This window comes from Triplophysa dalaica, chromosome 1 (assembly GCF_015846415.1).
Source record: "Triplophysa dalaica isolate WHDGS20190420 chromosome 1, ASM1584641v1, whole genome shotgun sequence".
In the NCBI taxonomy this organism is placed as follows: Eukaryota; Metazoa; Chordata; class Actinopteri; order Cypriniformes; family Nemacheilidae; genus Triplophysa; species Triplophysa dalaica.
In genome coordinates, this window is record NC_079542.1 from 23,147,409 (window position 1) to 23,171,967 (window position 24,559).

General features: G+C 37.5%; 3 protein-coding genes across 4 annotated transcripts; 2 read left to right on the forward strand and 1 right to left on the reverse strand.

The window, feature by feature from the left end:
- Nucleotides 1-183: 183 nt before the first annotated feature.
- On the forward strand, nucleotides 184-9,401 carry ache (acetylcholinesterase). 2 transcript variants are annotated; one of them, XM_056750923.1, is made up of 5 exons: nucleotides 184-479; nucleotides 4,011-5,481; nucleotides 5,844-6,036; nucleotides 6,155-6,333; nucleotides 7,952-9,401. In XM_056750923.1, exons 2-5 carry the CDS (start codon nucleotides 4,074-4,076, stop codon nucleotides 8,071-8,073), a joined length of 1,902 nt encoding a protein of 633 aa, XP_056606901.1. In that variant the 5' UTR covers nucleotides 184-479; nucleotides 4,011-4,073; the 3' UTR covers nucleotides 8,074-9,401. The 2 variants fall into 2 exon arrangements, with proteins under 2 accessions (XP_056606901.1, XP_056606910.1); XM_056750932.1 differs by having other exon boundaries at nucleotides 184-448.
- A 1,695-nt stretch (nucleotides 9,402-11,096) lies between these two features.
- zgc:92664 (uncharacterized protein LOC436695 homolog) lies at nucleotides 11,097-13,037 on the forward strand. Its single transcript, XM_056748725.1, has 5 exons — nucleotides 11,097-11,339; nucleotides 11,593-11,687; nucleotides 12,054-12,271; nucleotides 12,372-12,476; nucleotides 12,628-13,037. The coding sequence occupies exons 1-5, from the start codon at nucleotides 11,319-11,321 to the stop codon at nucleotides 12,690-12,692; spliced, it is 504 nt and encodes a 167-aa protein (XP_056604703.1). The 5' UTR covers nucleotides 11,097-11,318; the 3' UTR covers nucleotides 12,693-13,037.
- Nucleotides 13,038-21,542: 8,505 nt separating this feature from the next.
- Nucleotides 21,543-24,549, reverse strand: si:dkey-6n21.13 (P2Y purinoceptor 3). The gene is made up of 2 exons (XM_056751872.1): nucleotides 24,287-24,549; nucleotides 21,543-23,432 (listed from the first exon to the last, which is right to left on the reverse strand). The coding sequence occupies exon 2, from the start codon at nucleotides 23,304-23,306 to the stop codon at nucleotides 22,050-22,052; it is 1,257 nt and encodes a 418-aa protein (XP_056607850.1). The 5' UTR covers nucleotides 23,307-23,432; nucleotides 24,287-24,549; the 3' UTR covers nucleotides 21,543-22,049.
- Between the last annotated feature and the right edge of the window lie 10 nt (nucleotides 24,550-24,559).

The window sequence follows — 24,559 nt, forward strand, 5'->3', positions numbered from 1 at the left end:
CTACGATTAAGCAATAGGCCTATTTTAAAAGATAAGTCTAATATATACTTAAACAAATTTAAGGCAGTTTGAATCACGTTTGTGCAAAGCAGGACAGACGCGAGGACAGACGTGTCAGTAAATCTCGCGAGATCTCAACAGTTTGTTTGTTTTTTCAGCCGATTGGGGTTATTATAAGGAGTCTCCCCCTATCGACACAGTACAGCAGCACGTATCACAACACGGATCTGTCTTTGCCTAGTTCTGTCAGGGGTTGGATCAAGCGTTGAAACCAGACTGACGAGACTACCATTCACTTCTCGATACATCCCTAGTCTCGGTGCTTTGTTTATCGGCCCGCTGCACGGCACCAAAATCCGGCTGTCTTCGTTGAAGGACAAGGAGAAGAGGGGAAGAGTCCGGGGGAGCGGCACTGAAGCAAAGCCGGCTGGGGAACGGGAATCGCCAGGTACTGGATTCGGTGTGGAATCACTCGGATAGTAAGATGGGCGGACTGTTCCAACACGCAAAATAAAATAGAGACGGAGAGTTTAGTGTCTATTCATTTGGCTTCTGCGCAACTCGTGTTCGTTTCGTTTTGCAGCGCATTTACCAATACACTGATGCCTATTTGAGGGTATTTTGTACATTATTATTTCTTAAAGATGTGAAAAGGATCATTTAGCAAAACTGCATTTTATATTGTTTGCAGATCTATGTATGCAGTATGATTTTGTAGCGTTTGTTAGGTTGAATAATTAGTCCGATGTTGTTATTATTGTTTTATTATCATTACACAGTCCTGCATAGCGAATGGTTCAGCAAAGCTTTTAATAAAAAACATACCACGTTTATTATAGGCCAATGTTATATGTCGATTAATGCATTTTCTTATAATGCACGCCAACACGTATGGTGTGTTATTGTAATGTTGCATAATTGCAATGAAATTTGTCGCTGGATTTATTTGCTGGTTATCTGACGGCGTCCGCTTAATATTAAAGATAAAGACAGAATCGTGGCAACGGCTCGTCACGATAAAACAAGCAGACAATAACGAACATCGTACTTGAAGGATGCGCGTGCATTTAATTGTGAGATATGGCTTGGAAAAATTGACGTGCTGGAGAAAGAGGCGCGTGCGCTCCAACGTACATGCACGCACGCGCACTCAGAGGCCCCGGTTCCCTAAAATTAAGTCTGTAACCTGTAACCTTCATGTCTCCTTTGATTTTCTGCCACTTAAAGGTTAACGTTAAAGACTCGTTCATACCCGAGTGTCCCAGTCCTGCTTGACGCTGAATTCCTCATTTACAAACATACCAGAATGTCTGTTTTTAGTGAATCTAGTGGCATAACTTTCTTTTGAAAAGTGGTGGGGACAAATACTATACATTAATCAATCGTTTCTTTAATAACCCTTTGGGATTTTATCATATAGGCTATAGTGGGCGGTCCCACTTTCATTTCCCCATAACGTCCATTGGTTAGCCTGCTCCGCATTTCGACTCCAGCTCTCCTATGTGGTTCCCAACCTGTCGTTTGGGGAAGGTCACTTGGCTGTTGCGTTGCATTACACTTCAGATCAGTTTATTCCTATGGCTAAAAATCTAACTTGTTAATTGTTTTACGCGTTTTCGTGCATGGACACTGGGTGCACAAGCAAGCGCCGCGAGCGCGCGGATGATGCGCGCATTTCTGGGCGCGCTTCTGGAATCGAGGCTCTCTGAAAAGCTGCTCATCCTACGTTTTACACGGGTTTAATATGTTAATGGTCCATAAACAGTACACACCTTCCGCAACCATTTCTTAATTTCTTCCAAAAAGTGGCTGGGACAAGCCCCACCCGCAAATAACGCCAATGAGTGTATCCCAAAGCTTCATAATGACTGTTATTTAATGCAAAACGTTCACATTTCTCATTGCATTTTGACGTGGATAAAACGTTTTTTTTTTAATTAACTGTTATTATAATTACATATCCACACAGCTGCTGCGAGACAGATTTTATGTTAATGCATTTAATAGAATCCGCTTGTGAGCCATCTCTCAATTTACGGTGACAATTAATGTTAACATCGTGTTTTGTTTTAAGCTTTTAAGCAATGTGATTGTTCGATAAAATATCGGGTTGTAGTTGTGATTATGATGATGATAATAATAGGCCTAGTGTAGATTTGGCGCATGCTAGCTCTCGGGAAATATTAGACGGACAAACTACGGCGCGGAAAATACCATCTGTCTTGGTAGCGCACTTCAAATAGTATTTTTTAAATGTCTGTCGGTCGCGTCACATGTGGTCGAAATAAATAGACAGTGTTGTTTATGTTTTAATCTTGCTTTAAATGACAATAATTCATGCGTCATAGTTATCTAGTTCAGTTCGTTTTACTCATTTTACTGCATTACAATAGTCTCTATTGTTAGTGTGTGCTTCTGTTTCTGTGTTTATTTTTTCATTTATTTTGTAAACCAAGAAAATAATAACCACAACTAATTAAAAAGAGAAGCGTTGGAACAACATTTATTGTAATTACTAGTGAAAACACAATGTACAATCAGGAGAGGATGGATAATGCAGGCTCAAAATTTCCATGGCAACAGAGTTTGCTGGCAATGATTGTGACAAATGCAGAGAAAGACTAGCCTATGTGCTTAATGGTTACTTGTAAAATTGTCTAAGCGTTGACTGAATCTAATCCTACCACACACAAAAGCAATTCTGATAAAGTTACAAAGGTGAGTGATTAATAAATAAATTATGGTGTGCACAACAACGTTTACTCTCAAACTAAAAACTAAACTTCTCAGTGAACTTCACACATGGATTCCAGGATCTAATTTAAGCAGCCTCTTCCCCTCTGCAGTCTATCCCCAATGCTTACAGCTGCCCTTGCCCCCCATTTCCGGCATGCAGCTGTCTTTTAAGATAATAATAAATCTGTTGAGAGTCTGTGACTGATCAATTGCATTGCATACCCTCAATCCTTTTTTCACCATTAATTCCAATAAAATCTTTCTTGTGGTCTGAAATAGCTAATAGGTTGTTTAATTAGCCGTAAGGTTTTGCAAGCCCTTCTTAAGTATAATATTTTATACGATGCATTGACCCACAGTTCCTTTTTGGACAAACAAAAGCCTAACACTGTTCTAAAAATAAACACTTTGTTTATCTAAAATCTAGGTTGCTAAAGCACAAGTCTACACTTACGTGACTCTTTGTGTAGCATACGTGTTGCAAAGAAAGGGTTAGATGGAAAGTAAGGCAGATGAACAAATGGAAGAAGTTACACCCTCAAAAATAGAACCCCATATAAGCAAAAGAGGCAGGGGGACAGAAATAGCCTCATTTAAACAGACACACAGCTGCAGTCAAATTCATGTGCTTCCTAACTTTGCCCCCAAAACTAATCCAGTCATCATGGCAACCAGGCAACACGTGAAACATAAACATTCATGCCAAAAGTGCATTTGTGGCTCATGGAAGTGAGATTAATGTGCAGTAACAGCCCATCAAACTCATTCATGTTGCATTATATCTCTTCACATAATAACTTTTAGGCTTTCCACTTTTCATTGCCTGTTTTGCCTATAAATTTCTGTCAGTGGTCTGTCTTACTTTCACACACCTTACCTTAACAAGGCACGACCATGCACTGATTCCTCCAACAGGCATTTTTTCTGTCAAAACTGAAATCAATCCAAAATGTATGCCTAATCCCTTCAATTTAATCAAAGTAAACAAACAAACTAAATATATTAAATATCTATATGAGGACTGATGCAACAGGTCTAATGAGTTTTGGGTGTGGGAAGGGTGACTGGGTGTGACACAGCAGACGTTGAAAAATTAGGAAAACCAGAAGAGATGACATTTACTGCCTGTCACTGTATTGCAGCACATCTGGTTAGTTGTTCAGTCGTCTTTCTTTATATATATGGTTTCTTCTTAACTGAAACCCTCATTATATGCATCTTTTCCTTGAAACCAATTTTGTTGTCTCATCCCATTTTCTGTTTTTTATTCACAGATAATTCTGAGCTGAGCACACAGTGAGAGCAAAACTACCCTAAAAAAAAAAGGAAAAGATATCATGAAGACTTCAGACTTTTTTTTACTGCCCTCTGTGCTCCTCACGTTCCTTTTCCACTGCTGTCTTGCACAAAGCGACTCTGACCTCACTGTGACAACAAGGTTGGGCCGTGTGCAAGGTGTACGCTTGCCTGTTCCAGACCGGAATCATGTGGTCGCTTTCCTGGGCATCCCATATGTTGAGCCTCCACTTGGGAAGAGACGTTTCAGGCCAGCAGAGCCCAAAAAGCCATGGAATGGTGTTTTGGAGGCAAGAGACTACCCAAATGCCTGTTATCAGTCTGTAGACACCTCTCACCCAGGCTTTCCGGGCATTGAGATGTGGAACCCCAACAGAATGATGAGCGAGGACTGCCTTTACCTTAACGTGTGGGTGCCTTCTTCCCCTAGGCCACAAAATCTCACAGTGATGGTTTGGATATACGGTGGTGGCTTCTACAGTGGTTCCTCTTCTCTTGATGTGTATGATGGCCGTTACTTGGCATACTCTGAAAAAGTAGTGGTTGTATCGATGAACTACCGTGTCGCTGCTTTTGGATTCCTTACACTAAATGGTTCGTCAGAGGCACCGGGAAATGTTGGTCTCCTTGACCAGAGGATGGCCCTCCAGTGGGTACAAGATAACATTCACTTTTTTGGAGGTAACCCAAAACAGGTCACCATTTTTGGAGAAAGTGCTGGCGGAGCCTCAGTGGGCATGCATCTTCTGTCACCGGACAGTCGGCCTTTATTCACACGTGCCATAATGCAGAGTGGTGTTCCTAACGCACCCTGGGCTACCGTTAACTTTGATGAGGCCCGCAGGAGGGCCACCATGCTGGGCAAGCTCGTTGGCTGCGGTGAGGGTAATGACACTGAGCTGATCGACTGCCTGAGGAACAAGAATCCAAAAGAACTCATTGATCAAGAATGGCAAGTACTCCCCTATAGCAGCCTGTTCCGCTTCTCCTTTGTACCTGTCATAGATGGGGTGTTCTTCCCTGATGACCCCGAAGCCATGCTCAGCTCAGGGAACTTCAAATACACTCAGGTCCTGATGGGTGTGAATCAGGACGAGGGAGCTTATTTCTTAGTGTACGGTGCACCAGGGTTCAGCAAAGACAACGAGAGTTTGATTTCACGAGAGGACTTCCTAGAAGGTGTGAAGATGGGGGTTCCTCATGCTAACGACATTGGCTTGGAGGCAGTTGTACTTCAGTATACGGACTGGATGGATGAAAACAACCCTCAAAAGAATCGTGATGCCATGGATGATATTGTAGGAGATCATAATGTTATCTGTCCTCTACAGACTTTTGCAAAGATGTATGCCCAGCACACTAGTCTCCATATCCAGCCAGGAGCACTACCAGGGTCACTGGGCTGGGGAAACTCTGGACCAACAGGCTACAACAGTGGGAACTCTCATGGTAATGCCAAGTAACTTTGGAATACTTCTAGTTTGAGAAGAATTATTACCAGTTGACTAACAAAGAGGTGGTGTGTCATATTGGTTAAGGATTTGGAATATAATTTGAAGGCTGAGGGTCATGGGAGCATTTAGAAAAATTGACTGATATGATAAAAATAATGTACTTGCATAATAAGAAAAATGATTGGCCCCTACATGTTGTTATCATATGCAACATCAACTGTGTGTAGCATTTCATTCAAGCTGTGGAAATCTAGTCCATACAATTTATTCCAGTCCAAGTCAACTGGAATAAACAAGGGTGAGCAAATACACCTTAAACATGATATGATAACTTTCTATTCACCTCCTTTTCCGTAGGGGGTGTGTATCTTTACCTGTTTGACCATCGAGCCTCAAACTTGGCCTGGCCTGAGTGGATGGGTGTAATGCATGGGTATGAGATTGAGTTCGTGTTTGGCCTACCTTTAGAGAAAAGGCTGAATTACACCACTGAAGAAGAGAAACTTAGCCGACGTATGATGAGATACTGGGCCAATTTCGCACGCACTGGGTAAGAGTTATAAACATAGGTAAAGATATAACAGAAGCTACAACACCCACAGAATTTATAGTATATTCCCTTGAAAGTAAACTCAATGCCCTGTTTTTTTTATCTCTCCCCCGTGAAGTAATCCTAACATGAACACTGACGGCACCATAGACAGTAGGAAGAGGTGGCCTCAGTTTACAGCGTCTGAGCAAAAGCATGTGGGCTTGAACACAGAGCCAATGAAGGTGCACAAGGGTCTGAGAACACAGACTTGTGCTCTGTGGAACCGCTTCCTTCCTCGACTGCTTAACATCACAGGTAATGAACCGTCTTTGCCAGTATAGTCTTTCATGTATTTAAACAAAGCTTTTATGTTTTTTATTAGCACAAGACTAATATGAATGCTCAGTTAAGTTTGAAGGTGAGAAACTGCAGACTTGTTTTATGGATGGAGAGGAAATCTCATCATAAATGCTAAAGCAAGCTCACACTGTGGAACTTGAGACTACGTAAATCGCTGTGGTCCTCAAACTACACAACAAGGTTCTCGACATCCATTGTCTTGTCGTAGCAACTTGCATGCTACACAACACAATGCAAACAAAGAGGAAGCCATTTGATCAAGGTACAGTCAGAATCAACAACAAATAAGCATTTAAACATAAATGGCATTGACAAATCATCTTTTGGTGAAATTCTGCTACCTACAGGAATGGAGTATGACGCGTTAACACCATATTTTATTATACTTGTTCCTTCTAGATAGTTAAGAGTTTTACCTCCTTTATCTGAGCCATTTCACATGCATTGTTGATGAATATATGAAAGCAACTTTTAATTCCTCCACGTGATAACTTCATCAAGCTTTCTAAAGTTATAACGCCTACACTGTGATTGACTGGATTAGTTCCACATTGTCATTGCATCGCACACAAAATGGCAATCATATCAAACAGGTTTAAAAATATTGCAGCGCCTGTGACTGCCACTGGTGTTCTCATACTCGCTAAACGCAACAAGTACTAATTTGGCACCGTCCCGGGGGTTTTGACGCAGACTGTAGAAATCTGTCTGTGAAAGCAATATCCAGCCAAAAGTTGCATAATGAGAGTTTGCTTTTAGGTTTTAATTGTCTACCTTACCCCCCTTACACCATTTATGCTGTTGTAGTTTAAGACACATATTTGCATTAACACATTTTTTTTTAAAGATTTCCCTTTGCTTCTGTTTGTGGGCAGAGGTTTAAAGAACATACAGTTCTGGCCATAATATAAACAATCGATTTCACTTCTCAAGGAAATGTCTGGTCTCTATATTTTTTTTGCTCTGAATCTAAACAAATAGCATGTGCCAACAGTGTTGTGGAAGTAAACCAGAATATGAAGCAATAAACATTGAGTGTGTTTTGCAAGCCTGCCTGTAGTGACAGTAAATTACAAATTCTCTCGTGTGGGCCTTTGGCCAATGCTCTCATATATATATTTGAGCGAATTGTGGTACCGCTGAATAGTAGTTTAATGGATTTAGTTTTTTAAATGTACTTTTTTGTCTCGTTTATATCTTCACGCCAACATTTTAAAAGGAATATAATCTCACCTTCCAGTTGTTTCAAATCTGTATAAATTGATCATTGTATACCATAGTTTGAAAAAATACTTTATTATGTTTTTGTTCTGTTGAACACAAAAGAAGATATTTTGAAGAATGTAGGACAATAAACAGTTCTGAGGGACTTTTGACTACCATTGTCATTTTCCTACTATGTTAGTCAATGGTATCCAAGGACTGTTTGGTTACAAGCATTGATCCAAATATATTTCTTTATGTTAAACCAAACAAAACAATTATACAGGTTTGGAACAACTAGAGAGTGAGAAATTCATGACAGACTTTTTGTTTTTGGGTGAACTTACTCTTCTTTTCCTTTCCTTACCAGACAACATTGATGATGTTGAACAACAATGGAAAGTGGAATTCCACCGTTGGAGCTCTTACATGATGCACTGGAAGAGCCAGTTCGACCATTACAGCAAGCAAGAGCGCTGTACAGACCTCTAGATCAATCTGACATAAATGTTAAAGCGCAGATCAAAGAAAGCGAAGACTGATGACCATATTTCTTAATAATTTCTTTTCAGAATGGCAATGGTTGCCAAACTCAAAGAAACCTTTCCATTCATTAATATCTCTAAGCATGATAATGAATTGTGAATGTTGCATTTTCAGGTTCAGTTATTTTGCTGTAGATTGTTGTTCTTATCACAATTATAAGTTGTGTATAAACAATACACACACACACAAGCTGCTATGAGAGATTATTAAGCGCTATGGTCATCAAATATAGAAAAATTGTTATATATGCGTTATTACCTCTGACAAGTGAGTGTGCACGTTTGTCTTTTTCCACTGGAACCTGGAAACCTTTATTCACTCTGGTCCTCAGGACTTTTTAAAGGTTTTCTTTTTTTGTCCTATCCTCTAATAGACTGCTTCACCATGTGTTCATCTACCCACATCCATTACGCTTTTTCTGTGCCCCTTTGTCCTGGTTATTGTGTGAACTTTTATTGTGTGTGTCTGCCGTCTCTGCTTTCTGACAGTGGGCTAACTCAATATACGAATACTTCATGCAGGAATCAGGATCTAATTCATGTATGCTGGCCAAGCGTACTGACTCGTGTCTGTGTGTGTGTGTGTGTGTGTGTGTGTGTGTTTAAATGTACTTAAATGTTTGATCACACATTGCATGCATTCTAATGCCTAAAGCATGACTATTTGTGTGTCTGTGAGAGAGTGAGAGAGAATGTTTACCTTACACCCACTACTTAAAATAAGCCAGTATATGTGTCTACATATAGAAAACCACTCGTGAATAACACCTCACCTTTGTTTAGACTTCATATGGGAATTTTATGTTGGAATTTGATATTAGAAAGAAATAGAGGGCTCGGTGAGTATGACTAATGCTGTCTGTGTGCCCAAAGGGTAAATTGATTTTTTCCCTTCGCTGTCTCCCTCTCTTGATGGGAAAGGATTCTCATTACGATAATGGATGGAGAGTAATTTACTTAGTGCTCATTTAAAAAAATGACAGCCTGCTGTGTCAGCCATCTCTCCGGCCCCACCTTCACCCCCTTTGATGCAGAGGGAGGACGATGTAGGAAAACACAGGCACAGGGAAGATGTGAAGGGAAGCATACAGGGTTAGAAAAGCCACTCGTTTCACATATTTATTGTATTATTTGTGTCTTTTTCTATTTAAGTTATTTGCATGTTTGCATCAATTATCCAAAATCATGTGAAGTGTTTTTAGTCTGCTTATCAGATATTTTTTTTGTTTGTATTTATTACGTTTGTTGAGCTGCATATAAAGTATTTCCATTTTGCCTGTGAATCTGGATTATTATTTTGTATTTTGCAGTGTGAATGTATTATAATCACCTGTCCCGGTTTGCATTTTCATGTTTATTATTCACACACTCAATTCGCAAATAGTAGTCTGTTTATGCCTTAACCAGTCAGCCTGTTGTCACTAACTATATCAATGTATTTGTCAGTACCATTTATCTACAGTTGTAGTAACATTTTATAAAGGGGGCTGACTGAGAGATGTGATGAGACACTGTGATGATCAGGTCTTTGACCTCACAAATTAATAGATTGTCATTAGGCATTCAGCCTTTGAATAAATCTAGAGTAATGTTGATACTTAAATATTATCAAATGAAATAAAAATATCTAGAATATTAGCTTTAAATGATAAATAATTTTGTGAGCTTGTGTATGGGTCTGAATGACGGCTGCTCTTGCACTTCTTGTCAAGGGAGTGGCCAACATATCTCTTCCACAACATGGAATCTCATTGTGCATGTCCTAGACCCCCTCCTCCCACCCAGTGTTCTGTGGTCTAAAATTGACTGTTATTCTCTCTGACAATATCAGTGCTTATGTCTATTGTTAATATTACAGTTTATAGCTAAACAATATTATGATAGTCCAGAGAGATATATTGATGTTAGCAATAACAAAATACACTTGTATAGGAATATAGATATTTGAATGCGTTAATGCTCATGTAATGTCACTGTCTTGATTGATATAAAAAAAACAGTGGTCATGATTTGACAACATTGATCATTAATATACAGAATATATCAAGCTGTTTCATCAAAGCAATATAGAGTGCCATATGCTATCTCATAGATATTATTTATTTTAAAGATATAATGCTATCTTACAAATTTTGTTATGTTTCTATTTTATCAAGTTGCTTTAGGAACTTTGGAATGGCTCTAGCAATATCATAAATTCAGACATTTTTGTCAAATGTTGCCAACAAGGACATCTGTTTATTTAGAACATTGCACTTGGCTGAGCAAGCAAATTTTTCTGCATTTGTTGCACTTTGAATTCTATGTAATAATAGTAATTATTGCTCATGTTGTTCATTTTATTTTACTTTGGTCCAAATATTGTGGTCCCTCGCATTAGTGCCAAACATATATACTGACAGCATCATGAAAATGTTCAGCATAGTTAATTGTCATATCCACCTTGTCTGTGCACCATACCCATAAACTGTCCAACCCAACCTCAATAAACAGTCATTGACTATTCAAATAGAAGTGATTAAATGTTTGGTTCTTGATGTCAAATTACAAAATCTTCACCAGAGGGCAGCATATGCCAATACAATGGTCATGTTACACAACACGGGCTGACATAAAGTCCGTCATTATATTTACTCTGAGATATACATGTAAAAAAATATCTCTCTTAACTAATCTTATCCACTCACAATATTATGCATTTACTGTATATCAATATTATATATTTAAGAGACACTGTTATGACCTTTATTTTTACAAAACGTTTGCTCTACGTGATAACGTAATAGAGAATTGGCAGGAGTTAAAGCTTTGACTTTAATAGCAACAATTTGACGTGATGGTGGAATTGTGAAAATTTTGACTTTCAACGACGACATTGCAGAACTGTGGAAATGAATTGCGTAGTTTCTGCGCAGCATTGAAGGTTTTGAGTAACCCACCGATGCTAACCAATAACGTCCCGCGACTTTTGTTCAAGACCAATAAGCGCCATTGTTTCCAAGAGTCATCTTTATGGCGCACTTATAGCGTTGTTCGTTTAGTAAAATGTGTTGGTAAAGCCTCAGGATGTAAAGTGTTTGAAAATAATTATTTTAATATTTTGACGATAGTCATTGTTACCCAAGTCAGCTAAGTTAGCTGTTTCCTGAAACCGCAGCCCCCACCACGCTGCTGTAACGTTAAATCAAAACAATGACCTCTGCCTCTACTAAGGTAACATTTGTTTATGAATGAGATCTAACTTAATCCTTCATTTTTTTGTGTTTTCTTCTGTTTTGATAGGATACAGTTCATGTTCACTGTCTCCGGTATGAATCAGATTTGATATGTTGTTAATTCAGCTATTGGCTAACGTTAGTATGCTAACTATTCCCCAGAAATCTGCTTTGAAAACTAATAAAATGCGTTTTTGGAACAGATGACGTATAACATTTATCTCATTTGACCCTTGGTTTTATGTATTTAGGTTGGCGAGATTTTTTCTGCAGCTGGAGCTGCGTTCACAAAATTAGGAGAGCTTACCATGCAACTGCATCCAGTGGCAGACATGAGTCCAGCAGGGTGAGCTTTCATTTCCTTTAGTATATTCGCCGAATCAGGCATCCTAATAATGCATCAGTGCACTTTTTGTAATACCTCTTTATTATTTACTACCATTTGCTTTTCTCTGCAGAAATATTAAATTTGTGTCTTTTGTATGTTGGAATTAAATTGGTACTAAATAGAAATTATAAGGCGAATTTGTTAACCTTCTACACCTCTCATTGGTTTGGTATGTCTCTTCCTATAAATCTGGAGAGGTAGACCATTTCCCATGTTTTGTATAAATTTATGAAAAGCCAAACACTTGAATAAATACACTTTAATATAATTTATAATTATTATTGTGAAGGTCAAAGTTGTAATGCATATAGTTTCTATTACAAGTGCACAAACGAAAACAACAGTCAAGAGGAAGATTTATGAAGACACTGGAGTTGTATCCACTGATTCTTTAAAGAAGATCACCAAAAAGTTGCCGGTTTCTATGCCTCCCCCTGGACCACCTAAAGTCATTGCTGTGTCAAAATCTCAGGTTGTGGTGACTGCCGGTTTACAGGGTCCAGCTACATGTCCATCTAGCATTAAGTCATCAAAGACTGCTGGTGAGCATGACTGTATGAATGCTTATATTAATGCTAGAGTGTAACCTGGAACTAATTTAATATTTTTTTGTCAAATGTAATGGTTTCATATGTTTCCTAGAGGTCACTCTCAGTGCATTGAATGACTCTGATGCAAACAGTGATCTAGTAGATATAGAAGGGCTGGGTGATAGTTCCACATCGAAAAAGCTCAATTTTGATCAAGGTAAGTTTGGCCTTTCCATATTATTTTTAAACTAAATAACTGGAGCTTGGATATTAAAATGTACATGTACTTAGGTTACATGTTTTGATTGTTTTTCTTAATATCTTTTTAAAGTGGAAAATAATAGCTATATACATTTTTTTCTCTGCAGATAGTCTAAATCTGGATTCCAGCCTCATCATGAATTCCAGTGACTTGCCTCTGTTATCCCGTTGAAGTTCTCATACTGTAGTTTACCGTCAGCTGGAAAATGAAATGAAACTGAATCATATCGTATCAGTTAGGGTTCATTCCAGCCCCGCCCAAAAAACTCTTTATTTAATCCAAACTTTTCCAAGAAGACACATTTCTATGATAATAAAGGAAGGGATAAGATATCATTGAAGAAAGCTGGCAAATACTTTTCGAGTACTTTTTTTAAAACCATTATAAAGATATGTACTTGGCTTTGGGAAAAACCTTTAGCCAAATGGCTTGTAATATTGATGGTTGAGGCTTTGTTTGGTAAACTGTATTGCTAAATTAAACAATTATTGTACTTTTGATTATTCCTAAAGTCAATGGCCTGCATAGTACTTTGTAGCATTTTTCTCTAATATACACACGCATACAAAAAATAAAGACGCCATCTTTTCCAGCTAAAATGTTTTCAGAAAGTAGGGTTTTATTAAAAATAATCCTTTTGCGCATTCCATTCATTTTGAGCATCACTTCAGCAATTTCACCGGTCTTTGCAATGTACATAATTTTAGTGTGTGGAGAGAATATTAACAAATGTGACACAAACCTTTAAGTGTTTTTACATTGGTTAAAAAATATGCAAGTTGCAGTGTTAATGTTCTTTTTGATGTGAAACAGTTCTGCAGATATACTGTACGTAGTCTCTTCATTATCATTAAAAAGCAATGAAGATCAATGACTACGGGGGCGGTTTCCTGCAGAGGGATTAGAATAAAACAGGACTAGGCCTCAATTAAACATTAAAGAAGTTTTTAAAACATGCCTTACGAGAAATATTGCTTAGGTGCATTTCGAGACAAAACAATGGCACTGCTGTGTTTTAAGATATGTCAGTACAAGCTGTTCTCAGTTTAGACAGCTCTATAAAAAAAATTAGTCCATGACAAGTCTTGAACATCTATGGGAAATCACCCATGTACCTCTGTTCATGTTGCTCAATGCCTATTTAATGGACTCCAGAGTCAATAAATCCAACTAGTCATGATGTTACACTTTTCTAGAAGTAAAGTGAAGATGGTGTTGGAACACCTGAAGTTTTTGATGCATTATAAATAAACTTAACCAGTCAAAGTTTTGGCTCTTATTTTTGATATTTTCCCTGGGTTTTCTAATACAGATGACTGAAAAGTAAAGGTGACTGAAAAATGAGTGAAAATCAGTTATGGAAGTAAAATACAGCAGCTGTAGTCTCCATACTGCTCTGAATGAAGTTGTAGAGTGTGTCTGTCTGACGGGAGCAGCACAAACCGTACTGGCAACCCTATGAAGGGTAGCTGCCAATATTGATGTGCTGCTACTGTCAAACACACTAAGCCATCAAATGTTTTTTTCGTTGCTATTATAGTCACCTAGAATGCTGATTATAATAGAGATCATGTAATTTCCCAGTTGCGGAGACCACACCTGGTTTTTCTTTTGTGCATCTGGTCATTTGTAAAAAAGTTATTCTATAATATTGTTCTAGAAAAGACCCATTTGCTTTATTACATTGAAATGCACAAATCCAAAAGACATTTTTAAATTCATCTAATTCTACACACAAAACTACAGACGGCATCTCACTAATAGTCAGACACAGCTAAGACAAAGCCTACATTTGATGAATTTATGATATGATGAACACTTTGAACGTTCTCACTCCCTTTGGCCAGTGAAATTCTGTGAAGATTTGTGATTGTGCATAAGTAGTTTTTGCATTGCAATAGCACAGAGAAACAAATTTAACCTAAGAAAATATTAAAAATGTTATTTACTGTAGAAATGTCTGTCTTTTCTATTAAGTATGAAGGTTTAGTTCAATTCTGACTTGTAGACCTTGATATCACAATTTTAAAATTCCTTGATTTTCCATAACCGTAGGAATCCTGTTGATACCACACAAGTGCAGGTGTAGAATGATGTCATGTTAATGGAGAAATTCCCAGGCTCCTAGAGACAGCACACCATGATTTGGAATTTGCCCTTAAAACTTACAAACCATGATGTGCTGCTACAGGGAACTCTAGGCTAAATAAAAAGAAGTCAGATCCCAATGTTCCTCACTAGAAGAAAAATAAAGGCAACAAAATAAAATGTCAAATTCAACATAATATAAAAATGGATTATGCATATGCAATTACTGGAGAATAAATGACATTTTAAAAGGTTTGATTAGAATCCACACTTAACAGTTGTGGGTACACATCACTAATTTTTGAAACATTTAATAAAGTGCAGTAAGAACTAAGGAATGTCTTCAATTCTTTTGGCCCACACAATCATGAAGAGCTTGTGGTCACCCACATCTTTTAATCCTAGTCTAATAATGCCCTTTGAGACTTAATAAGTGAGTTACTGTGCACAGACTGTCCTAAAATGGATGTTGAGGATAAAGACAAAATGGAGGATGGGGAGATGATGAGTAAAAACTAGCGCCTGTCAAAAATGGTTTTATTACCAAGGGAATAATCTACAGTGTGTAAAATAAAGAACTACTTTAACCTTATACTCGATAAAAGATTAGTTAATAATTGTAACAAATCTGAAGCAAAAGTTTCCACTTCACATACAGCACCAGAACCATTTTAAATTATTCAATTTATTGTTGTGAAAAACAAAAACTCACTTTGGGATTGTGAGCTAAAATGTGTTCAGGTTAAAAAATAAATAAGAGAATACAAAAAAGACTAAGTAAAACTATTTTCACAATCTATATTAAGAACAAAAAACTGTTTTTAAATTTTACCAAAAAAAATGTCAAAAAAGCACACACAAGTGAACAAGGAAAAATCAATAGAATACTAATCTTGAATATTGTAAAGTTCTGTAATATATTGCAGAACACAGATCATTTAAATGGTTGAGGGAGTGAATGAGGGGGTTGTTAAACAGGGGTAATTTAAAAGGTGACCTAATGACACTGTCAAGGCATATTATCGTATCATTAATATGGGGAAAGCAAGTGTTGTTTCACATGATATCTAAGCAAGATGTGGTGTTTATTTAAAGGTAATATTCAGAAGGAATTTGGTACTTTTTTTTTAAACTTTTTATTTTGTTCTTATTTTTTACAAAACAAATAACTTACATCTACAACAATGCCACAACATTAAAATGTGGGATAATTTAAACAGGAAAACCACAGCAATATTAATTTAAACTGAATGTATTTTTATTTTGCTCAAAATGGATGGCACAGAAATTCAGATTTTTTAAATATAAAATAGTTCAATGTTAGATAAAAGAAACTCCAAGAATTTTAAGGACTTTAAACTTTTTCTTATGGGTACACCACACCCTAAGAGGTGTTTTAAAGTTCTAAAGTCAATAAGAATCAACAATTAGTTATAAAAAAAAAATCTGCTGCACTTTACAAGGATCAATTTTTTAAAATATTTTTTTAGCCTTCATTATTAAGTTAACCTACATAGAAAAAAAAAACAGGAAGTTTATCTACTAAAATGTGACAAAATGTGTGTGGTAGAACAGCCAAACATTCTTAAAAGGTCTTCGATGATTTAAACCCTATTAGTGAGTTCAGTTAAAATGCACCCTAACAAATACCTAATAAAGCCTATTTAAGGACTGAGTCAAATGATCACGTCAGCACAGTTACAGAATGCATTTGCTTCTGTCTACTTCTGCCCGTCGTTCATCGAGAGAGGGAGAGAGAGTTGGGGGGGTTGTAAGCAAAGGAGAGGGAGAGAAAATGAGAAAAGGATAGACAGCAAATGGGTGGGAGAGGGAGACCAAAAAGAGAAGCTCATACACTAACATAGACAGATATAAACCCTGGCCCAACTTTGCTTACCCATACTCAGACCAAAGTCCGTTTTGGTTAAGCTTTGAAACAGATACCGGAAAGACTTCACTTACCCTCTATCCCTGTTTTCCAGCTTGTTAGACAACAGAGGAGAGGGGTGCCTGGTATTCCTAAAGTCATCAGCTGAAGACCCCTCTCGACGTGTAGTCTGTCTCGTGCACCTGGGTGAAGAAAAAATTGAAAATACCCAACTTAATTCAATAAGGTTAAACTTATTTTGTATTTTTAAAGCTAAACAAAGTACTTAAAAACACTTTCATAATTTCTTAAAAACTCAATTAAATTCCAAGTTGTTTGCCCACCACAAAACAAATATTCTTAAAAAATCCAAAGCTAAATCTACAACTAAAACAGTCTGGTTACTTTTTTTTTACAAAAAGATAATAAAGCAGAACAACCCCAGACAAACACTTATCAATGGGAATACCAAGTCTTAATTTCAGGTAAAAAATACACCCATTCGTTTGAGTTTGGGGCTCCCATTCCAGATTGGGGGGTGGGGTTCCAAGAGTCAAATAAGTGCCTAAACCTTTTGTCCACCAGAACCTATTTTCAGCCCTTAAAGCCCTTTCTCTCCCTTTTCACCTCCAGACCAGCAGTCCAGTGCAGTGTGCAGCCTCTGCTTAGCTGTAGCTAGTGAGGCTGCCTGAGGAACTTGGTAGGCATAAAAAGCAGGGGCTGTAGCCTTTTTCCCGGGGCATCAGTTTCTACAATTAAAATGAACATTTTAGAGGGACAGGAAAAATCCCCAAAAAAATCAGGGCATCACCCCAGGGTCCCCTTAGAAGACTGTGAAGTTTGGGGACCATTAATGCAACAGTTTCTGATAAAAAAATTAATTTGTGCGTCTTAGTGTCTGGGACGAGCCAGTGCTAGGAGCTCTCGCTTGCTTGATTTCTTGTAGCCTTGCCAAAGCATTCACACAGCCAATGGAGAGGGAGGGGGGAAACAAAAGAGGGAGAAGGCTCGGCTGCAACGACGCAAAAGAAAGGGGATATGAAACTAGAAAAGTGTTCGTGTCGATGTGTTTTTACGCCGCGGACAAACTTACAACACAAACTCAAAACTCAAGCGACCTAACAAGGGTGTGTTTCTAGTTAATCATGTTGTTTAATAAGGGGAAAAACGTGATTTTGTATTCTTTCTGCTAAATCATTATCCACAAAATCAACAAAACAGAACCATCAAAAGCGGATGTCAGAGAGTTTGGAGTGAACAATACGTGCTTATACGACAAAGTTTTTATCCTTTGATATTCTCTAAGTAAAGCTGGATGTTATAAAGGGTCTCTGTGGGTTTTGTGTGTAGTACAAGGCTTGGTACAAAGAGTGGAGAATATGTTGATCTGGATCTACAGATAGTTTTACTGAGTAGGACAACTGTGGTCCAACATTACACACAAACCACATACACACACATACACACAGGCAGACAAGACAAAGGCCTCTATGATAATTCAAAATAAAGTGTAAAAGCAGAATTAATGACCAACAAACCAATGTACTGAATGCATTCTGAGATTATTAAATTGCTATGGAAAATTACATTTAATTCTGGAAGATTGATTTTTACAGATTATTGTTGGTTACCACAAGGCTGAAAATAGCTAGTAATACAAAACAAAACAACTGATATTATAACAATTAAAAGAGAAAACTGAAGCAGCAAATTCATCCTGTCATATTGGGGACAATACAGTACAGTCAGTCACTTGTCCTTTTATTTTTAACAGTACCATCTTTACAACTGAAACAAAAGCACAAGGTTCAGAAACCTAACACCAAATCTAGACAACTAAAACGATGGAGCATAAAATTTAAAAGGCCAATACAACGGATTTATTTAACTTTTAAATAAAGAATTTGCTTTAATAAAACTATGTAAAATACTTGCAATTTACAACAAAGAATAAAAAGTCATAAATCATAAGGTTGAAAAGCATTGTCTATATCCCAAAGATAAAAAGGATATTTCAATTCACAAGCTATTTGATTTTTTTCATTTCCACACTGTCAAGGCCATGCATAGGCTCACCATATGAAAACTAGTTTGCAGATGTGTAAAAATAAATGTTCATACAATGAATTATATATTATCTAGGAACAGGTGCACAGCTTTCATGACATACCTAATCACTCAACATTTGTTCAAAATGTTATAAGAGCAAACTGATTTTAGATATCCTAGAATTATTCTGAAATTCCAGTACAAGAATCACATTTGCCAAGACATTTCACGTGTTCCCTTTTTCCTTAAAAGAAATCTTTTGAAAACTAAGGTCAACTCCGGAAAACGAAAAGACGAAAACACGTACCTTCATACATTAAAGCAAGAGTCATGCCAAAACTAAGATCTACTGACGTGTACTTTTATCACAAGGTCACAGGGTCATGGTAAAGATCAGAAAATACCTAAGGAAACTGAAATTTAACAATAACATTGAACTAAGTACTATTAAAACCGCACAGTCACATCACACAACCAGATGTTATACTGTTTATTTATTTCAAGACTTTTGTAGATGGATCGGACTGCATATAGCTGTAACTAGATTGTAACTTCAGAAACAAAACTAACGTGTAGAAAAATATGATTATGTAACCACGACGTTAAGTTGTAATATTAACCTCTGGAATATTATTGTCAAGGTGAGATTCTTAACCGTCATAAACGAAAAAGCTATAAAATGGGTGATCAAAGTCAGCTGAAAAGTGTTCAGATGGGTGTATGTTTCAAAATAACAAATTCATGACAAACGAGGGTTATGCACCCTGTAGATAATATTCTTACAATTCACGTTGTGGGGGAAATGTGATTTTTTTTGAAGAATTTAGCTTAGTATTTAACTTTTGATACATCGCCAAGTATTTTACATACATTTTTAATGGACCACGACAAACCGCCGTCTTCATCTGCAATCTTAACAGGCAAGTTAGGAACGTTAATTCTCTATTGAAACAATATTATTTTAACTTTGTCTGTAGACGTTGCGTCGTCTTCCGAAACATTTAGATTTTCGTTCCACAGACAGAATGATGCAATAATGACATTTAACCGTCATAATGACACATTTTCACTCTTTTCTACAAAGTTTTGATTAACGAAATCGCTGCAAACTGTTCTAATAAAACAGCCGCGAGAGGGGAACGTAATGTAACGTTAGAGCTTTATGCTTGGTTGTGGGTGAGGGGACAGCAGCTGAGGGGAGTGGTTCAGAGGGTTAGAGAATCATTGTCTTTCTAACGTGTAACAAAGAATTGAAGCTTTATTTCGGTTTTCCGTTTTTTACGGATATGGTCAATGAGTCGTTTGGTTTGTAATTAGTTGCGTCGACATTATCCCGCTGTTTGCAACAAATTTGGGAAATTTCGTAGAGGATATTTGTAAAATATGTTAAAAGAATGTTTGCTTGGCATTTTCTACTCAAAACATTAAAAAGGATTTTTTGAAATGGTGCCGAATATCAGTTTGCCAACATAATGCATAAATTCGTTAAACTTGTAACTTACTGAACGAAATTATATTAACGTAAACAGCTGGAAACGTCTTTCTTTCTAAACGATAAGCACAAATATTCATCATAACGAAACACATGGCGAATAACGAATACGTGGTTTACAGGGAATTTCGGCGAAGTCAGCAAAAAGACTTCAAAAAATAAGGTGAACGTTGTCATAAATGTTTTTTTTATACATTTTATAAGTAGTAACAATTGCTTACCTTTTGTGAGAATCATTTTCCAATTGCACATTTTCGTTTTAAAATGTTAAAGTAGTAATTGGTCCTGAAGAAAGAATAAAAAAAAAGACAATAATGAGGAATAATGTCGCTGTTAGAAGAGTCCAGTCACTGAGGCTCTTAAGTTTGAAAATGGCGCCAATGTGGTGCAGCAGCAGCTCTACCACTGTGATGACACGGGGCAGATAAAAAATAAATATACAATTTCCTCGGTGAAAAATATTTTTTTCACGAATGGATTTATTGCGCTTGCGTCAATATAAGCTAGTCTAGTTATTACCTTTTCATTTATTAGTTTCGGTAATTTATATTTATTTTTTTGATAATTTATAATAACGGTCAGATCATGCATTTGCCGCAGTGCAGGTCGGGAAGTGCCACTACTGGTTTTGTTTTGAAATTCCAAGCTTCATCTACTCTTTCCCCGATGTGTCGCCCCCTGTTGTATAGTCGGTGTATTTTCTGAGCTTGCACGTATTATTCAATGCGAAGAGCTTGTTTTAACCCAATTTACCGTATAACCCGAGGACATATTTAAAAGTGAAAGTTAGCTGGTTAGGTTAAATCGGTTTAAAGTCAGCAACATGTTCTTAATCAAAATACACACAGAGACCGATCTAACATCCCGGACGAGCCTCTTCCACGTCATCATGGAGTAGGCCTAATATGGCATTTATGTTTTGAATTACAGATAAATGTCACGGCAATTTTAATTTGAGGTTAAAAAGAATCATATTTTTTAGTTAATATGTATTTACATATGGACATTATTACACATTAGACACACAGTCTTATATATGTATCATATGCACAAAATATTTAAAACACAATGGCTCGAAAATAGTAATCACATAGCCAAATAAATAAAAAAAATGTTTAAAGGCAAATTACAATCTGGATGAAGGTCTTGTCCAAAGAGAAGTGGACAACATTTAATGCTATAATAGTGTCAGGTATTTCAGAAACATGCATTCTTCCACTATAACCTGATATAATGTTTACATGTGCTGTATACATTGCTGTATCAGGCTTTCCTCTGATACAGCAAATCTGTCTTGCAACATGACAGTTGATCATTAACCGATATAAAACCAAGCAGTAATAAAAGTATGACTTAGGTCTTTAGTGGATCACATGGTTCTAACTTATTTTAGACGGAAGGACAAAGGGTAGCCCGTGCTGTATACTGATGTTGTGTTCTGTGTACATGGAAAGTACACGAAGCATGACTTCTGGTAACATGCAATATAAATCTAAACAAGAGAAAGGTAAGAATAACAATGACAAATAATAAACAAACTGACACTTTTGCTTGATTACTAATGTATTAACATTATTTCATTGCTTGACTTTCATTTAAACACAGGTTTAAAATCTTTATAAGAATAGTTTAATTATTCACAAGATATTACTAATCCTTGACATTGAACTGAACTCCACTCTGAGGTACGCTTGCTATAAATGAAACACCATGAGCATGCTTATTATTTATAGACGGTAGTGTTTGTGCTGTTAATATTCACTAAAATTGACAATTCATTTTAATTCGGTTATTACCACCCCCCACAACAAATTAAACTGAATAAACATCAAAACAACTTAATAATCTATTTTATGTGAATGAAAAGAAAACAGAAAACACTGTATATCACACCAAATCAGTTCCATTCTGACATTTTTGCTTTAAAGGAACTGAAGCCAGTTCCACCAGACTTACTCTTTGATGTTTGCCTGATATGAGTTCTACCCTCTAACGTGTCTGAAGATGTCTTTCATCCTTATAGTGTCACGTCTTAAGGCAGACCTCTGTATGTATTATTAGTGTCTGGTCTGTTGTCCTTATGGTTGCCTGTCTCCTCAGCTTCATTCTCTTCATCTCCTTTTCCCAGCATCCTCAGTGGCCATAGGAGACCATGCTTGGCATGTTCAGGTTTTTGACAGCAGGGTCCATTTTTCTCTTTAGTAAGGAAATACAGCAGCGCATTTAGCCAAGCGTTGAATGAGGCCAGTGGCCGGGTAATTTTATAACAGATGGAAACCATGCGCATGGTGTGACATTGCACTCTACTTGTCAGTTTCAGCAACAGGAAAATGGTTCGAGTGACATGAAAGGGAAAGAAGCAAAGGGCAAAGAGTAGAGTGATGGTAATGATGGTTTTGATGGACTTGCGGCGCCTGTTTATGTATGGTGAATGAGCTCCAAAGATGATTGACATGCCCTCTCCTCCAATCCCTGCTACACTTTCACAGCCCGTCCCACTTCTGACTCGATGAGGAGGAGGCTGAGAGTTAAGTGTCCGAAATATTGTCAACACCACACGTGAGTAGCACCAGGCAATGATGCTAAAAGGCACAAAAAAACCCAAGAAATGAAGCGTGATCCCATAAGGGATGTAATCGTGGAACTCCTTATCAATTGCATCATCCCAACAATTATTGAACACCTCCGTCGTGCCTTCGCCATTCACCATCGCTCCCAAAACTCCTTGATGCCCTCCACGCGGAAGATACTGTGTCTGAGCAAAACGAAAAATTGGACAGGTTAGCACAAAAACAGCAATCCATACCAACACACATGTCCCTTTCACTGCTCGCTTTGTCTCCAAAGTGATGGTCTTCATGGGGTGACAGATGCCCAGGTAGCGATGCACTGAGATGCAAGTGAGGAAGAAGATGCTGCAGTAGAGGTTGAAGTAGAAGAGAAAGCGCACTAGGCGGCACATGAAGTCACCAAACACCCAGTCGTCGCGCATGATGTAACTGGCTACCAAGAAGGGTAGGGACAAACCATACATGAAGTCTGTTGTGGCCAAGTTTACCATGTAGATTAGCGATGCATTCCAGCGCTTGGTGCGTCGAAAAGAGCGGTATAGAACCACAGAGTTAAGGGTTATGCTGAAAACAAAAGTAAAGGAGTAGCAGATGGGTAGGAAGATGTACTTGTAGGACTCATCAATATTGCAGGCGCCAGTTATGGAAGAATTGCTTAAAAGTTGGTTGTCTTCCCCTGCCCCTTTATTAAACAAAACAGTGGGTATGCTTGTCGTCATTGTCGGCTAGTTCTTGGGCTGTTTATGCGTTTCATCTTCCCATTCCGTGCTTGTGAACCCACATCTGCTCCAAACTCAGGTGAACCAATTTAGAAATTGTTTGAATCATCTCGTCCTCCTTATCATCTATGAGAAACACATATCTGTTAAGAACTTATTTTGGATGCATAAACTGAAAGCTATTGAAACATTAATGCCCTTGTTCTTTACTCAAATATGTTAGTTGGTTTCCCACTACTGACTTTCCAACCCACCCCTAACCCCCCTTTCTCTTTCACAACCCCTGGTACTGTTTGCGTATAGGTATATGTGCTGCTGATTCAGTATCTTTTCACTTCATTAACCCATCAAACAGTAACCGCACTTCCCCTCTATGTCCACTCATCTATCTGCCCCCCCCAACATCGTTCCTCACATCAATCTGTCCACGATCAATCATTCTCTCTATCCCTAAATAGAGACTAATACACAATAAAATTTGGTATTTTTTAAAGTAAGATTAGCCTCCCTTTGTATCCATTAAACATCGTTTGGTAGTCTTTTCCTTCACATGCTATGTCACGGCAATCCCTACCTGTGCTGTAAACAGCACACAGCTGACTGAGCGCATATTGTATGGCTTATTGCCTACCACTCGTGAGGCATATAAGACACTATGTCAATAGATCAGCGAGTACCTAAAGGTCACTTAATGACATTAGGGTAGATCTGGCTTGGCTACATAAATAAGACAGCTCATGTGAAGTAAGACAATATCATAAAAGTGCAAATAACCCATTCTGTAAATCACACGGACTACATTTTGTGACAGTCTGCTGGCCTGCATGTAAACTGTTTACATATTTATTGGTAATGTAATGTAAAAACATACCTTGTATGTATTTATTTAGCTTATTTTAACCTAAATGTTTAAAAATAGTTGGCAGATTGTCCTTGTGTCAAATCCAGTTATGATCTGATAAATTGATAAGTAAACTTACCTATTCAATGGATGGCTGATTAATGATGCTGAGATTATGAGATCCTTTTTTCAGAAAACATTAAGAATAAAGAAACCCCAACACCTGAGAAACACCTCTGCTCCAACACTGAAAAACATCTAATTTGGCTATAAAGTTAAATCCAGTTGTGCAGTTAAAAGAACAACATCTTTTGTTTAGTCTGTCATGTCATCGACTCTTGAATCTTGTCTTTCCTAGTTACTTTAGCTGTTTTGACCATTCTCTCAATCCAGCCCTCCTTGGTCATCTTTT

Bases quoted from the DNA above. Each gene is read 5' to 3' on its own strand.
- ache (XM_056750923.1), top strand. From the start codon at position 4,074: ATGAAGACTTCAGACTTTTTTTTACTGCCCTCTGTGCTCCTCACGTTC. The intron at 5,482-5,843 runs GTAATGCCAAGT...CCTTTTCCGTAG, and splicing joins CAACAGTGGGAACTCTCATG to GGGGTGTGTATCTTTACCTG. The intron at 6,334-7,951 runs GTAATGAACCGT...TTTCCTTACCAG, and splicing joins TCGACTGCTTAACATCACAG to ACAACATTGATGATGTTGAA.
- zgc:92664 (XM_056748725.1), top strand. From the start codon at position 11,319: ATGACCTCTGCCTCTACTAAG. The intron at 11,340-11,592 runs GTAACATTTGTT...TTATGTATTTAG, and splicing joins TGACCTCTGCCTCTACTAAG to GTTGGCGAGATTTTTTCTGC. The intron at 12,272-12,371 runs GTGAGCATGACT...TATGTTTCCTAG, and splicing joins TAAGTCATCAAAGACTGCTG to AGGTCACTCTCAGTGCATTG.
- si:dkey-6n21.13 (XM_056751872.1), bottom strand. From the start codon at position 23,306: ATGACGACAAGCATACCCACTGTTTTGTTTAATAAAGGGGCAGGGGAA.